This window comes from Centroberyx gerrardi, chromosome 11 (assembly GCF_048128805.1).
Source record: "Centroberyx gerrardi isolate f3 chromosome 11, fCenGer3.hap1.cur.20231027, whole genome shotgun sequence".
In the NCBI taxonomy this organism is placed as follows: domain Eukaryota; kingdom Metazoa; phylum Chordata; class Actinopteri; order Beryciformes; family Berycidae; genus Centroberyx; species Centroberyx gerrardi.
Genome location: NC_136007.1, coordinates 21,686,249 through 21,701,911, shown reverse-complemented (window position 1 = coordinate 21,701,911; position 15,663 = coordinate 21,686,249). Strand labels below are relative to the sequence as shown.

At 44.5% G+C, this 15,663-nt stretch overlaps 2 protein-coding genes across 4 annotated transcripts in view; one reads left to right on the top strand and one right to left on the bottom strand.

Annotated features, from left to right (window-relative positions):
• Positions 1-13,715, bottom strand: part of zzef1 (zinc finger, ZZ-type with EF hand domain 1) — a 35,063-nt gene extending 21,348 nt beyond the window's left edge. For 2 of the 3 annotated variants that reach the window (XM_078286584.1, XM_078286586.1), the window contains exons 1-29: positions 13,249-13,715; positions 12,080-12,224; positions 11,732-11,926; positions 11,357-11,540; positions 11,008-11,207; positions 10,364-10,574; positions 10,039-10,155; positions 8,476-8,654; positions 8,119-8,217; positions 7,912-8,003; positions 7,674-7,819; positions 6,660-6,765; positions 6,280-6,498; positions 5,843-5,955; positions 5,441-5,661; positions 4,856-4,989; positions 4,690-4,760; positions 4,478-4,592; positions 3,786-3,951; positions 3,425-3,546; positions 3,205-3,327; positions 2,856-3,025; positions 2,678-2,759; positions 2,359-2,560; positions 1,483-1,616; positions 1,113-1,353; positions 877-956; positions 688-778; positions 98-599 (exon numbers count right to left, since the gene is read on the bottom strand). In XM_078286584.1, coding sequence (XP_078142710.1) covers positions 98-599; positions 688-778; positions 877-956; positions 1,113-1,353; positions 1,483-1,616; positions 2,359-2,560; positions 2,678-2,759; positions 2,856-3,025; positions 3,205-3,327; positions 3,425-3,546; positions 3,786-3,951; positions 4,478-4,592; positions 4,690-4,760; positions 4,856-4,989; positions 5,441-5,661; positions 5,843-5,955; positions 6,280-6,498; positions 6,660-6,765; positions 7,674-7,819; positions 7,912-8,003; positions 8,119-8,217; positions 8,476-8,654; positions 10,039-10,155; positions 10,364-10,574; positions 11,008-11,207; positions 11,357-11,540; positions 11,732-11,926; positions 12,080-12,224; positions 13,249-13,662 — 4,874 coding nt within the window. In that variant the 5' untranslated portion in view covers positions 13,663-13,715. The remainder of the gene's footprint in view (positions 1-97; positions 600-687; positions 779-876; positions 957-1,112; positions 1,354-1,482; positions 1,617-2,358; positions 2,561-2,677; positions 2,760-2,855; positions 3,026-3,204; positions 3,328-3,424; positions 3,547-3,785; positions 3,952-4,477; positions 4,593-4,689; positions 4,761-4,855; positions 4,990-5,440; positions 5,662-5,842; positions 5,956-6,279; positions 6,499-6,659; positions 6,766-7,673; positions 7,820-7,911; positions 8,004-8,118; positions 8,218-8,475; positions 8,655-10,038; positions 10,156-10,363; positions 10,575-11,007; positions 11,208-11,356; positions 11,541-11,731; positions 11,927-12,079; positions 12,225-13,248) is intronic. The other variant, XM_078286585.1, reaches the window with a different exon arrangement.
• A 234-nt stretch (positions 13,716-13,949) lies between these two features.
• Positions 13,950-15,274, top strand: cyb5d2 (cytochrome b5 domain containing 2). The gene is made up of 4 exons (XM_071900986.2): positions 13,950-14,205; positions 14,448-14,588; positions 14,699-14,885; positions 15,069-15,274. The coding sequence occupies exons 1-4, from the start codon at positions 13,950-13,952 to the stop codon at positions 15,235-15,237; spliced, it is 753 nt and encodes a 250-aa protein (XP_071757087.1). The 3' UTR covers positions 15,238-15,274.
• The last annotated feature ends 389 nt before the right edge of the window (positions 15,275-15,663 follow it).

Sequence of the window (15,663 nt, the reverse complement as noted above, 5' to 3'; positions counted from 1 at the left end):
ACTTAACTCTCTACAACAGGAATTATGCAAATGCAGGATGCAAACAAGCCTGAAACAAGCCTCCGTGCCAACAAATAGAAGACTGGTGGTCAGTCACCTTGCTGTTGTGAGAGCCTGGTCTCGCATGAAGTTGAGGATGTGTTTGAGTATGGGGTAGCGCTCCTTGACAGAGGGGGCCATGCGGGGCTCTTCTATAGAACGGTAGGAGAGCAGGCGTAGGCGTCCACGACTGAAGGGGGCTTTGCGGGGGAACGTGGAGGGGGACGCTGGCTCCCCAGTCTGGGAGGAGAGGCTCTCTGTGGAGCCCCTGTGGCCTTGGCTGCTGGGCCCAGAGGAAGATGAGTTTGGGGCCTGAGCACTGGAGGACTGGCTCTGTCCTGTAGCTGCAACCCTGGCCTCACTGTCCACCTCGGACCCTACGGCCTGGGCCTGGGGTCCTGGCGAGGGGCTGGCCTGGAAGTCACTTTCTGAGATCGAACCTGAGCGGAGGAGTGGAGCACTGCTGCCCTCTGCAGCCTTGGAGGAGTCACTGTCCTGGCACGCTGCTCCACTAGGGGCAAATCTGAACAGCAACAGGCTCTTCTCTATGCACACGTCAGCTAGAGAGAAAGAACATCAGTGAGCAACACAACGGAGTTCATGGAAAGAAAGGATGAGGTTGGGCATCACTTAAGCTGGAGTCCTTACCCAGTGTCTCCATAGTAACCTCATCGGGACCCCCTTCCTTCTCATCAGGAACATTCATTTTGCCAACCAGGTATCTCTGCTTCATCTCCAACTGACAACAAAGAAAAATACATTATCAGCATAATAATTCAGCAGCAGATAAGTAAAATAGATATATCCAAATAGATGAGTCCATCCAATAACACTCACCATCCATGTTCTGATGCCCTCTGCCAGTGAGTACACCTGCACAAAGTCTTCACTCAGACACGACTTGCAGCCCTGATTAACTACTCATACAAAGACAAAATAGAAGGGAGGAATCATGTGTTACCTGTGTGAATCACCCAAATTCATCAACCATGCAGAATTACCATAACAAATTCCAGGAAATACCATCCATAAATACAATAGCTTTTGCCCTTTGGCCAATGATTATGCATTACCGTAGAGCTTTAGGGCGTTGTTTAGGGCTGGTGTGTGGTACACCATGGCTGCCCAGATGGCATTCACAGCCTGGTCGACCTTTGACCCGGCAGCTATCTCATTCCTCACTGGCTGTTTTCTACAGGACTGCATGAGGGTCCTCATCAGCTCTGTTCTGCTGTCAGCTGGCTCCTGAGAAGGATTCCAGTGGGCAAAGTCCTCCAGGAAGCTCATAAACTCATCATAAGTCCATGTCTTTATCTGCCTCAAAGAAAAACAGCATTAATTCAGAGCACTACCGAGCAGCTGAGGTGAATATTAAGCAGTGAGATAAGTAGATACCAGTAGATACCAGTCATACATAACTGGGTTGAGCATGCTTGACCATACCTGGTCTGCGTGTGTGTTAGTTTGAGCCACGTTCCTTGTTTCGCACACCCCGTGTCTGAGGATGGGTTTCCAGAGAGGGGAAGACTGAACATGGGACATTTTCCCTGGTGGGAGCTCTTTTACACTGCGGATCTCTGGAATGGACAGCAACCCACACTATTAGCATACCAATCTATCATTGTGGGCCTGAGTAAAATATAACTCAGAAGCAGTCTATAATGATTAATGATTAAACCCAAACAACAATATAACAGAAAAAAGGAAATAACTGGTTGCTCTATATTGTCAAGCTGGGATCAAAAATGTATCGGGTGCTCTTGGAAACGGGGAAAAAAAAAAAAATCTTAAAAAGCCTTTATTGTAGTGGCTAAATCATTAAAAAAGCCAACATGTTTCGACCACTGTAGGTCTTCTTCAGGGCTTTAAACAGGGGGCTTTAAACAATATAACAGGTTTAACAAATTCTTAACACTGCAGGATTTGTTGATATAAGCCTCAATGTATAAGTTGAGAAAAGGTCCAACTGTCTAACGCAGGGTTTCCCAAACTTTTTTTCTGTCAAGGACCCACAGAGAGATATGCCTACCACAGACTTCCATTTGATAAAGGTTTTGCTTCAGGGACCCTGAAGGGATTTTTCTTGTCTGTCTCTAGGTGGAAAGTAATAGTGGAAAGAGTGAAACCTCTGATCAAAATAGTCATTCTTGCACATTCTCACACTGGGCTCACTTCTAGTGAATGAACCAACTGTGAGATTTAATTTATCCTCATTTTGCTGGAGAAGCCGTGGAACCACCTCAAAGACCCCAGAGGGCCCCTAGACCCCAGTTTGGAAACCACTGGTTTGACACAAATGGATTAATAGAGAAGTCTCACCATGAGGAGATTTGAGGGCCACGGTTCTGGAGGCCAGACGGCCCATCAGGCGAGCCACCAGCAGCTGCAGGTCTGACATCCAGGAAACAGTGATGTCTGGCAGGCCGAGGGCTGTCACACTGAATTTATAACCCCACTCATTATTACTGCTATCAGAGTGGAAGAGGAACTGGAGCTGAGGACCCGCGTCAAATGTTACTTTCTGAGGGAGCCAAGAGAAGAGACAGACTTGTATGAGTGGAGTAACAGACTGTAGCGTTTCATATAGTCTTCTCTTGTATTTCCATTAGAGATAATTCAAAGGTTGCCCGTATCCTACCTTTGGCCATTTCTCTGTCCCAACCTTCATGTCATAGCGGACCTTCCCACCTCTGGCATCAGTGAACTCTAAGTAGTCGTATCTGTGAAAATTCAAGAGCACAGAGCACGAGTCATTCTAAAATCTTCATTGAGGAAAAAAACCCAAAACGAAATATCTAAGATTTTACATCCATCACCTCTTCTCTGTCTCACAGCGTTCATCAAACTCCACCTCAAAGGAGGTGGCCCCGGGGCAGGCGAAGATGGTGGTCTCATGGCGGCTGTTCTCATAGTGGTGAGGCGACTCCATGTTCCAGGTCCTCAGCACCACTGGCTGCTGGGGCTGCTGGCAGCTCTCCTGGTCCACCTGGCAGAGACATGGTGCGCAAACAACGTTCACAGTGGTATTACAGTCCTTCACAACCCTACACACATAAAATATAGCTGAGCATATGCATCTCTCCTTTCATGTTAATACACTGGCATGGGAAGTTGCATAAATCCCGGAGCACAACAACATACAACATGGCCAGAGAGTAGACAGACCTTAGAAAAGATGTCTCCCGTATCACTGGACAGGTTTTTGAGCAGCTCCACCAGAGAAGAGAAGCTCTTCAGCAGCACACTGTGAGGGATGTCCAAGGAGCACAGCTCCAGGAGGAAAATCATCTGGCAGGACCGGAACAAATATAGCATTCACTCAGCATCGTCAAGTCAATTATGGTGCAGGAAGGCAATTCAGTATTACAACATAAGAGTGCATTACCAGTTGTCTGGTGACCGTGGCCAGGATGGAGCTGCACAGTTTGTCAGTAATTTCAGCTCCACTGTACCTCTCCAGCAGGGAACTAAGTATAGTCTTGGTGCTGCCCAGGAACTGATCCACATCTATAGGGAGAGCAGGTGGAAGTAAACCCTTTATATTCTTTCCAAATACATACCCTCTCATCTATTTACTTGGGATGAATTCCACTCAGTGTGTGTTTATATTGAATCATCAGACTTGACTGATCTACGCAAGACTGTGTTCTCTTGCAGTATTTCCTAATGATAAATACAGTCTGCATACAGATCAGGTCAATTATACAATAATTAATGCCAGTAATGTGGTGTTGTCTCCAACTCACATTTTAGTAGGATGTCCCTGGCCAGGTCCATAGCAGTCGTGGAGGGTGCTCCTCCTTTGAGCTGCAGGTAGCACCAGGAGAGCAGGCTGCCCTGCAGAGCCCAGAACAGAGACAGCAACACCGTCCTACTGGCTCCACCACTCTCATCCACCATCATAACCTCACACTGAGAACACAGAGATAGAGAAATGTGAGCATCATTTCATTTCACTTCATTTGGAGACTAAGACAGGAAGAAACAGAGAGAGGGCTGTTAAATATAATTTAAATATAAATTAAAGGTATACATAAATGGTAAATAATTATATTGCAACTTTAGAGTAAGGGGCCAAATAATGTTTTACTTGACAATTGTTGACATCAATTGAAACTTCAGAGTAATGGGCCACATACAATTGAATAATGTTATATTCAGTGCAATATACCAAGAAATGCTTGATTGATAGCTCATCCACTAAACATAGACAGTGTACTAAAACATTACCATGCAGTGCTGCAAATTAAATCAACACAGGATACACATTTATCTGCATTGCTTATTAAAAGTGATGCCAAAGGGAAATATTGTGCTGTAGTAGGAATAATAGAACAGTAGTGTGGTTTTGTATTTTGGTGTTTGTTGCACTTTGTGTATCAGCGGGACAGGAAGCAGCTGTGTTAGGGATTTGTTATGGACACGAAGGAGGCCTCACTTCTCTAGTTGCCACCAGCTGTAGGGTCTCCATGACAGACAGTATGGGGCTGATGTCAAAGTCTGAGGGAGCTCCTTTAGGTGGGAGCAGGAGAAGGCCACTTGGATCTTGGTCGCTACAGGGAGAAACAACAGCAACTACTGTGAATACACAGTGACCTGGTTGTGTATACCTATGAGTATGTTAACATGCATGCATCTAAGTATGCTTACCTGAAATAATTACAAAGTGATTCAAAGGTCACCTTCACTGACTCGGGCTGATCCTCTTCTGTGATATTTTTCTGAAACAAAAAAATAAAAATATTGTGAAACATTTATTAAAAAAAAAAAAAAAAAGAATATAAAATGCTCTGACATTGGGATTTTCTTGTCTCACCATCATGTGGAAGAGTTTGTCCCTCCTGCTGTGTTTATCAGGGAAGAAGACAGCTGCTCCATTGAGTATGGCCTTGACTGCCTCCTTGCGCAAAGCTTTCTCCACTAATGCCTCGGCCTCTGGACCATCCACAACTGAAACAACACAACCAAACTCAGTCTCGCAAATATCAACTAGATTTCCATCAATTCTTGGAAACCAATTCCATTACATGCTGCCAAAATGCAAGTAGTCTCCACAGAGAGATAGTGATAACCAAATTGTGCTCCCCTGCAGCAAATGTTTCAAAAACATAAGAACTACTTTTGAAGCAGCTCTTTAAAGGATAAGGCTGGTGTTTTTTAATGCATTGCTTACTGTCAACAAATCCTATGAAAATAACAAAATCAACAATGCGTTTGCTCTACTCCCGTTACTTTCTGACTTCCCACTTGCCGTTTTTAGCCGTCAACCCGGAAGTCATTGGCTCCAATTGTAAGCTAAAAACCTTGAAATACAGCTCACAAAGACATAGTTTCTGGCCTTATCCTTTAACATCTACATTGTAAGTAAGCCTGCCAGCTTTGCGAAATGCAAAGTTCTTACTGTGGCAGAGGTGAGTGTAGAGCTCCCAGACGGCCCGAGCAGCATCAGGCTGAGGCTCTGCACTGCTGGATGTGGATGGACAAGCTGCTGCTGCGGCACCCTCATCTGCCCCTCTGCTCTCCTCTGGGCCCTGGGGCTCCAGTGGGTTTGGCAGCATGGGGAAACAGTTCTGAAGCAGCTGGAGCAGCAGGACTCTGCTCTTCATCACCTCCTCTCCCTCGCTGAGAATGAGCACATACACAGACACATGTCCAATCAGAGGCGAGACCTTAATGTGTTGAATGCTTCACACACACTGACCACTAAGAGACTTGCCAGGCCAAAGGCAGTTCCTGCCGTAGTAGTGGCTGCAGTGAGGCTGTAATAGGTACCAAAAATAGCATTGACAGTATTGCTACTCACATCTCCCTGAGTTTACTGTAGAAGTTCCAGAAGAGCGTCAGGCTGAGGCCACTGAAGTCCAGCAGAAACTTCTGCTTGAACTGGGAGACATCCTGCAGAGATGGAGATGACCACTGTAAAACAGTCTTCAACAAGAACAAAAAAAAAAAAAACGAAAAAGAAAAAAGAAAAAAAAAACGTGTTCCACTATCTGCCATTGTGAGAAACTTTGAAAGCTTTAACTCCATTTGTGTTGGAAGAACAGCGCTCTCTTCCTGTTTTGTGCCGTAAAGCAAGCGTAGAGGCCGACAGAGGCTGCCAATCTTGTAATGCAATGGTCTCACCATGGTCTTGTTTATGTTTATTATACAAATGTCTCAAAATTAATGTAGTACTGATTTATTGATGTTAAAATGTTACACATACAGCAGCGCCTTTAAGCAGCAATTACTAGTTACCATGTCTCGTGTAAGCTGCTGGATGAAGAATAGGGTCTTGTTTAGCAGACTAAGGCCAGTGACAGCATCGCCCTCGGAGCCCTCTCCCTCTGGACTGAGGTCGTCCAGGTCTCCCAGTCTCTCTGCCCCGGGCCACAGGTAGCCACTGAAGCTGAGGGACTGCACCCCAAGGCGCTCAGCAGAGTCCTGCCTGGCACACAGGAACTTCACCATCAGGAACTGGGTAGACAAGCGGAATAAGATGAGAAAATGTGTGGCAAATTGATAATCATGGCAACCAAAATACTAAATACTAGGGCTGGCACCATAAAGCAGCAAATGACAAACATGACAGAGTGTTATGGAGTAACTGACCAATTTTAAGTGGATGCAGCATGTACCTTTGCAATGCGACACTGCTGCAGCTTGATCTCCACGTCGTTCCAGTCATCCTCAAGCTCAAACCAGCCAATGGGCTCATCCTCGGACTGCGCTGGAATCCTCACACTGCAGGGTCAGATGACAGCAAGGGCCGTCATTCACATACACTGCTGACACAGACCCCCCTACAAATGCTGATGGGGTTTCCATAACAGAAAAACTAACTATACTATACTATGTGAGTGTTGCTGACTTACTTTTTAGATTGTACAGTTCAATGGAGTGCTCCATTTTCCTATATGTAATATTTTACCTCATGCACCAGCCATCCTCCTACAACATAGTTAACATATCACCTGCTGCATTATTACCCTGCTGTCAAGTTGCCCAGTATGATCTGTTATCTGCTATGCTCAACTTTGCTCCTCTTATATAGGTCAAAGGAACATTTATCTTATCTTATATTATCTTATTTAAGATTTGGGTCGAATCACAATTCACAGCCATGTTACTACACTGCATTCTACAAGATCATATTTGTAGTGCTTGTCCACGCTATAGGTAAGCCCGTTTCATACAGTTCTGTGAAAGAGCACATTGGAGAGCTTATTTATTCATGCCCATGTTTTGACTTCCTGAATGCTCAACCATATAGTGGAGCTTTCTTACTTAATTTTTGGCTTTCAACCTGACCTTTTTCGGGCCAGAACTATTCTCTGTTAAGATTCTCATAAAGAGTATAGGCCAAATATACATAAGAAGGATTGGAAAACCTGCAAATGTATTAGACAAGGTGTTATTTGTGATATGCTAGGGTATTGTATTTGCCAATTTATTTTGAAATAATTTTGCAGAGACACAAATCAAGGATCTGAGAGTTTCATGTTGCTTGCTAGCTGTGCAGTGAATACCATGGAACTATAATGACAGCTTGCTGCTCCTATTGACAACATACTGAGATCATTAGCACAAAGGGATACTGCACTGAAATACAAAGGAATCCAACTCAGAAACAACAACTAAGAGATCCTTACTTGTCCTGTACAAAGTCTTTGTAGTCCTTGAAGTCCCACGAGTCATATTTTTTGAACCTCTTGAAATGCTTTTCTGCATCAAAAGGGTCTCCCTCCTTGTACGCAAACACCAAGCCACATTTTGCTCCGATGGCTCCTTTTCGCACCTTATCACACAAAGAAAAGATGAGGTGGTGTGTACAGTAATGCTCTATCATCAGCATTCTTACTGAAATGGGGTAATCAAAAGGAGCCTCACTTTGATCTTCATCTGAGTGACCTGGAAGTTGCTCTGGTCCTCTGTAGACAGGATCACACTGGCTTTCTTCCTGCCGCTCTCCGTGAGAAAACCTTTGGAGGAACATACAACATTCAGTCGTACTTGAAGACACGGCACACAAGCTCATAGTCAAACAAAAACATTCATTGTTGTTTTCTCATTGACTGAGAGTGGTTTCTATTGTACCGTCTCCAGTGGAGGATTCTGTGAGCATGTTCTCTGGTCCTGACTTCTCTTCTTTACTCTTCACATCACAGGCCTGTAGGTGCAGCTGGAGGGGCTTCCCTGGAGCAGAACAGAAATAAGGATGTCAGTGCATTTTCTACAGCACCACAGGTAAACATCTGATCATTTTCCATACATATTATAATTCTAATTCATAAAATGGTCTGATCTAACACCGCACTGCAACTTTGCAATAGATTTTCCACTCTACAGTCCACTAATGCATCTCTTTCTTGTAGGCCGTACACTTAATCTCCTAAGTCTACGGTTTCAAATCTCCCCTTGCCAATGGCAGCGGAGGAGGGCTGGTCACATTACCATTGCGATAGAGCAGCCGCAGCCTAACGGAGGCCATAGAGGAGATGAGGGACGAGGCTCTGTACTCGGTCTCTAGGTGATCACTGATGCAGGACAGGGCCTGGAGCACTTTGGCCACACTGCCTCTGGCCAGAGCAAAGGCCAGCAGGGTCAACTCAGCATCAGGGCTCACACAGCAGCTTCACAAGAACAAAGAAACAAATGAAAGTTAGTATATAGTGAGCTCCAAAAGTATTTAGACAGCAACACATGTTTTGAGGTTTTGACTCCATCCTCTACATTACTTTGGATGGTAAATGATACAATGACAATGTTGTTTAATGTGCAGAAAGTTTTGGGGTATTTTCAGCCACATCAAAATAAACACTTAAGGAATGTCTATTTCAGGGTGCCAAAGGTATTTGGACAGACTAAGTATATTCAATAAAGTCGTCATTTTTCATATGTGGTCAAAGATTCCAAATGTGCATTGATTAGTCTGCTACCCACAAACACTGTGACTACGCTTGTCTCAAAATTACTCTGAAACAGTATGGAGGACAGTTGGGCTGAATTTGAACAAGTGAAGAGTGAAAGGCTCATCCAGCTTCAAAACATCATGCTCCTGCTACAGAGCTTCAAGACTGGCATGTACAGCAATCTTGAAATATTGAATAACCAATTTGACATGACTGTAACCTATAGCCTACCTCTGTGTCTATCAATAAGGGAGAAATATGGCCCAAGACCACTGTCCCACTCTGTGGTCCAAAATTACAACTAAACCTGAGCCAAATAATGCATACAAATAAAAACTATTGCAGCTGCAACAATTCCATTGTTTGAACAATAGCTGGTAAGTGTTGTGTGCATGTGTGAATAAAGGCCAGACTAAAGGCCAGTCCATGATAAAAGCAGTGTAAATAAAATGTCAGAATTACCAGAAAGGAGTCTACATTCATACTATTTTCATAGCCTAAAATATCATTAAAATTACTAAAATATCACAAAATATATTACCAAAAAGAGAAATTGCATCTAGTGGAACATGCTGGATTGGATTGGATTGCTATGCTGCATTGCTCCTGCCAAAACCACTTTGGCAGGAGCAATGTGGCTTTAAAAAGTAGTTAATTGTTTGGCATGATTATTTCAGCCAGATATTCATTATTATTATCATCATCATCATCATCATCATCATCATCATCATCACCATCATCATTATTTTTATTAGTGGTAGTGATATCTGACATCAGCTGCATATGCAGTATTATTTTTCAGTTACAGTTATCCTAAAAAGGCAATTAAATATAAATTTGAGCAGCACAATTCTTTACAGTAGTAGTGGTGATCAGTTTTAGGCATATTGGATACTGTGGACCTGCCAAAAAAACTTTATGGCCTGTCTCTGATAAAGGTCTGCTCTCTATGTCAAATGGAATGGAGATAGTGTGTCATCATCCCATTGGATCAATGTTTGGATTTTAGCCTGTTACTCATTGTCATGATGTCAGCATGATGAGCTCAGTGTGGCAATGATAGGTCAGTGTGCTGATGTAATCCCAGAGGAGGGTGGGTCATTACTCTGCTATCCTGAGGAGAAATCCATCCACCTCCTCCAGGATGTTCATAGAGAAGAACTTGGGGAACTCGGTGGATGACGGTGTTAGGGACAACGGTGGCATGTGACGTAAGGCTTTTCTAGGAGAAGAACAAGACACAAAACCTCAGAACACCAGCACTGGTCAAGTCTCAAATAAACACAATGAGATCGCAACATCTTCATGATTGTCTGCATAACTTGGTTGCACCCCTTTTATACGTAACAAACTTTTACCGTACACAAGCAATGATTTTCTAAAACACGATGTTAGATTCCTTTATAAAAAGCATCAGAGTTGCATCTCACTGTGTGCTCTGAAGGACAGTCTGCGCCAGTACGGGGTTGGTCTCCATGGAGGCGGTGACCAGGGAGGTGAGGAGAGACAGGTACCAGATGGCCGAGGCGTCCGAAACAGACACTTCTTTACTCTTGGTGATCTGATAGCCCAGCGTCTTCAGGCCGTGAATCCGCGTGTCACATCCGTCGCTCAGGCAGCGCTTGATGTTGATTTGGATGTCTGGGGTTTTGTGCAGAGATAACGTCGTTAATACACCGATGATGCAAAAATGCTGTTTGGAGTAATTTCATGGTAATTTTTTGCCCTTTTTTGAAGACACGGTCTCCATTCACTCCAGTTGGTTTGGAGAAGGCTGCTACGGAGCTGCTAGCAAACTTGCTGTGTGTTATATTGACATACAAACTTCAGTGTTGCAACTGACATGAGGGTGAGTAGATATTTCGTTTTTGGGTGAACTATATACTACCTTTAACCACTCAACTATCCCTGAACTCAGGGGCGCTGTTCTGTAGCTAAAACTGCACTCTAGCTTCACTGGAACGGAGCAAGCAAAAATATATTTCCCTAAGGGGATCAATCAAGGATCACATTTAACAACACAAGAGCCCATGATAAATGAGCAAGCCAGACAGACTGATATATGGTGACTCACAGGGGTGTGTGATGTTGGCATTCTCCAAGAGGGCAACGTAGCCTGTGACATTGCTGGGAATGCGGACGTCTCTGATCTCCTGCAGGGAGCGCCGGTTTTTACCCACGGCCACCGACACCAGCTGAGGCATGTAGCTGTGGTCGTTGGAGGCCACGGCAATGGCCAGACGTCTCAACACCACATCTGGTTTCATTTTTAACCTGGGAACACCAAAGGGACAAGAGCCCACTTTAAAATGGATGGTATATGGAACAAAAACCCCACAAGTCAAGTATCAGATACATCGGTGCGGGTGAGCAGTCAGTCGCAAAGTCTTGAGTCACACATGTGCCAGAACAGACGCTCTTGCCTTATCCAGTGCGAGCGTGCACTGCCGTCCGACTGCCAAAAAGATGCAGTTTCCCCGTTAGTCATCTTGTAAATGTCTGTGACGTTGGATGAGGCTTCTATTGCGCTGTAACACTGTGTGACCACCTTGACCTTGTCCACCTCGGGATCACGGTTCAGCTCTGCTCTGTACTGGATATCTAAATCTGAGAGGAACAAGAACAGATTGAGAGGCTAATTAGACAGACTATGAGGATTGTCTGACAGTTTTGAACTACTGGATATAATGTCTTTAATGTTGCCACATCCTTAAAATTGTCTGGAGAACAGCATGTAGTTCAAATTGCTCATTCAACACTGGCTGGCCATGCCCATCATCCCAATCTCTGGTGTTCACCTTTCTCCTTCTGCAAGAGGAATTCCAAGAAATCCTGGACCACAGTGGACCTCATGGTGCAGATACTGTTGTAGCCCTCTAAGAGAGGGAAAGGGATGGCACTGCTGGGAATACGGTTCCTGTGCAGGAATTTCAGGATCTTGGAGGCATGTGCCCCTAACCGGTCTTTGGACTTGGAGAATATATCAACAAAACCTGGGAAGAAATAGAAGTAGTAGTGTTGGAATGAACACAACTTTGAAAAATCAGATTCTAGGTTAACTTCTCTGCCACTTGTCAACAACACCTAGCCTTCTATTCAAATAAGGTTGACCTTATTCATCACAATAAACAAATCACTTCTCCTACCTGGGGTTAGGGAGCATGCTTGGAGTTGTCTTATCACATGACTCAGCTCTCCCTGTAGATTAGCTCCATTGGAGTTCTTCAGAGCCATCAGCATGCTCTCCACATCCACCACCCCATCCCCCTCTGCATCAAACTGACCAAAGGCCTGAAACAGGAACAAAGACAAGGTAAACCAGGCTACTAAACTTTATGACAATATTAGCCCCATAGCACACCAACAACAAACCCTATGGATGCAATAAAGCTGTGGAAGGACATAGACAAGAGACAACAAACATGACAACACAAAAGGATTGATAACTGATTAGCCTATCTTATACAACAGTTAGTTCCCGTCAAGTAATTTGACTGGACAGGAGGCATTCCATGAGTGCTGATATACAGTATAGCAGCACTGGGACATTTTACTATATGCATCACTCTGCTTTAAAGCTGTTCTAATATAGCCTAAACATTTTATGTGTTGCTTGGCAACACTTGGTAATGGAATTCTGAGAGAACTGACAAATAAAAGACAAAAATCACAATCTGTTGTCTCAAATTACCATTACTTGATAAATAGCTTTGTTTACATTACAATTACATACACTGTTGTATAAAAGCAATCTCACACGCGAGGTTGTTATGACAGCACTCTTGTATGATATTGCTTCAATGTATAATTTACGTTTACATTTCATAAATATTCTTTCCAAGAAAGAGACAGGTAGTTCTATCAAATGTGAAAGCAATTAAGAGTTGGATTTTTTGAGGAGGCAATGTTGGCTATGGTATTTAAAGCATAGCCATGGCATTCCATGTCCATCCACACAAAGCCAAACACAGACTAATGCACTCATTCATTAGTTAACACAACCTTTGGCTGAACAACAAATGTAGGCCTACAGACAACAAAGCAGCTTGTTTTGCTGTAAGAGGCCAAACCTGAAACCCAAATGACAATGGACCTGACAAGCAAAGGTGGCTGCCAACTGACAGATCATCGTGTCTGTCACACACCTGTAAGATTTTTACAGAAGGTAACAGGGTATTTTATGTCTACAGCCGACATCACTAGGAAATAAATGGCTGCCAACTATCCCCATATGTGGGATAGGCATGACATAGTTGACATTTCAAATCACTCAAGTGACAGGCACATTTGATTTGCTGTGTGGCACACATTATACCTCTTCACACTCATCTCTCGGAGCATCTCTGCTCTCCAACATTTCACAAAATTGTTCCACATTGACAGACTCTTCTCCTCGGCTTAACCGGTCCTCCAGCCACCGCACCAGTACACCCTCATTCCCGGCCAGGACAGACTCTGGAATGGCGACCCCTGAGTCGCTAATCCGAGCCGCCGCTTCCCTCAGTTTCACTTGCTCTAAGAGGACCCCGGGGCTGGGTGGTCCACCGGTTGGCACCGGGAGGTTATTCGATCCCCTTCCGCTTCTCCCAGAGCCGGAGCCTGCACCGCCTCCAACGCCGACGCCAGTGGCCGCAGAGGCCGGACTGTCTTCCGCGAACCCGGGGCTCTCTGTCTCAACGTCTTCCTCGTCGCCGCTGCCTCCTCCGCAGCCGCTCTCTGCGTTCCCCATGTTGGTTTCAGCGACCTAGGGCTTCCCCTAAATTCTCTGCGGCCCAGTTGGAGTCAGTTTTGAAACAGCTATGCTGGTCTGTACACAGACCTCTAACCTAGAGCTCTGCCGTTCACTACTACCGCATTGACGTACAGTACGTCAACCAGGCTGCTACGTCATTTGCGTCGTAGTTCGAGCATGCGCGGTACCGATCACAATTACGGAAATACCTGCTTGGTCACTGTTTCAATTTAGAATCTGATGTGATGCAAGTGCAATACATTGATGGGGAAGCTTGAATGAACATGTTTGGCTTTTTATTTTTCGCGTGTTTATCCGTGTTATTGGCAGTGCTATTTATTCCTCGCGACTGGTCCACAAAATTTGGAAATGAATTGCCCCAAGCGCCACCTGTGCGGCTCATAAGCAGGCATGAATTATCACTGTACGACGGGGAGGAAGGCAGCAGGGGCCTTTACCTGGCTATACTTGGGCAGGTCTTTGATGTAAACAAGGGACACAAGCACTATGGACCTGGTGGTGCTTATCACTTTATGACAGGTGACTCCTCCTCTCTCATATAATGTCCATGTTGTATTTACTTTAACAGTGGAGTAGCCTATAGAGTGATAATTTAATGTTTGTATTATTGATATGACATTCAGTCCCACCACTGTCACCAGACTAGAGGCATAACTGGGAAGAGAAACCAAAAGCAGAAACATGAAATAAAATCAACAAACAAAAGCACATAAACATCCAATAGCTCATGTGTAAACTTGATAAAATGTGTGCATTTTCAGGTAAAGATGCCTCGCTGGCCTTCATCACTGGTGATTTCACAGAAAGTGGGCAGACAGATGATGTGTCTGGTCTGTCCCCGCTGCAGGTGGTGGCCCTGTATGACTGGCTAGCCTTCTATCAGAAAGACTACAACCCTGTAGGTGGGGTATATGATGTTTTACAACTGACTTACATCTTTTACATTATTTACTCATATTGGTGTCCATCTCCATTTGTAAAATACCAACCTATCCCATGTGTTGTGTTTTAGGTCGGGTAACAGGCCGATTCTACACTGACAGTGGGCAGCCCACAGAGGCCCTGCTACAGGTAGAGGCATCACTAGCAGAGGGCCAGAGACTCAAGGCCCAGTCCCAGGCTGAGAGGGAACACTTCCCAGCATGCAACTCAGAGTGGAGTGCTGCCAGGGGAGGAAGGGTTTGGTGTTCCTCTAAGAGGTATTGAAATAGTTCTGTAAGCAGACAGTCTGGCCTAATCAAATAAAGAGAGGCCTAGAAGGTATGAGGATGCAATGTAATGATGCTGCTGCTGCTTACCTGTAATGGAGCATGTCTTACACTAGTGGGCGCAGTTGGTATGCACCATGATCAATACTGAGCCCTTGTTCTGCTTCTCTCCAGTGGAGGAGTGGAAAGAGACTGGACGGGTGTCCCCAGGAAGCTCTTCACCCCTGGCTCCAGCGGCTCTCGCTGTGTGTGTGTACAAGACCCCTCCACAGCGGAAAACCCCAACCTGCAGGAATACCAGGACTGCTCTCCACATGCTGACTCATGTCCGATCGGAGAGTAGTGGGCTCTGAGCGGACCCAGAGGATATGGAGCTAGTCATGAGACTCCTGTCAACACCACAGTCTGAAACTCAGGGACTTTTTTCTGGAAATCCAAGTGATGAACTTGTTCACAAACATGATCTAAATCACCTAAAGTGAAGACAAGGATAGAGGTAGAAAGAAGAAAACTCTACACCTTATTCTTATTTTGATGACCTTTATGTAAAGTTGTCCTCCCTTTCTCTAAAAGGATACACCAGGAAGAAACAGGCTAGATATCTGAGCATACAGATACAATACAATGTGCATAAAAGATTAAACAATGTGCATAAAAGATTAACAGAGGCAAGATTTAAGTTTGTCACAATGACAAGCACAAACTGCATTAAGTACAAAACAGTTGTAGTGGTCAAAAATATCACACATTTATCTGTACAATTTAACAA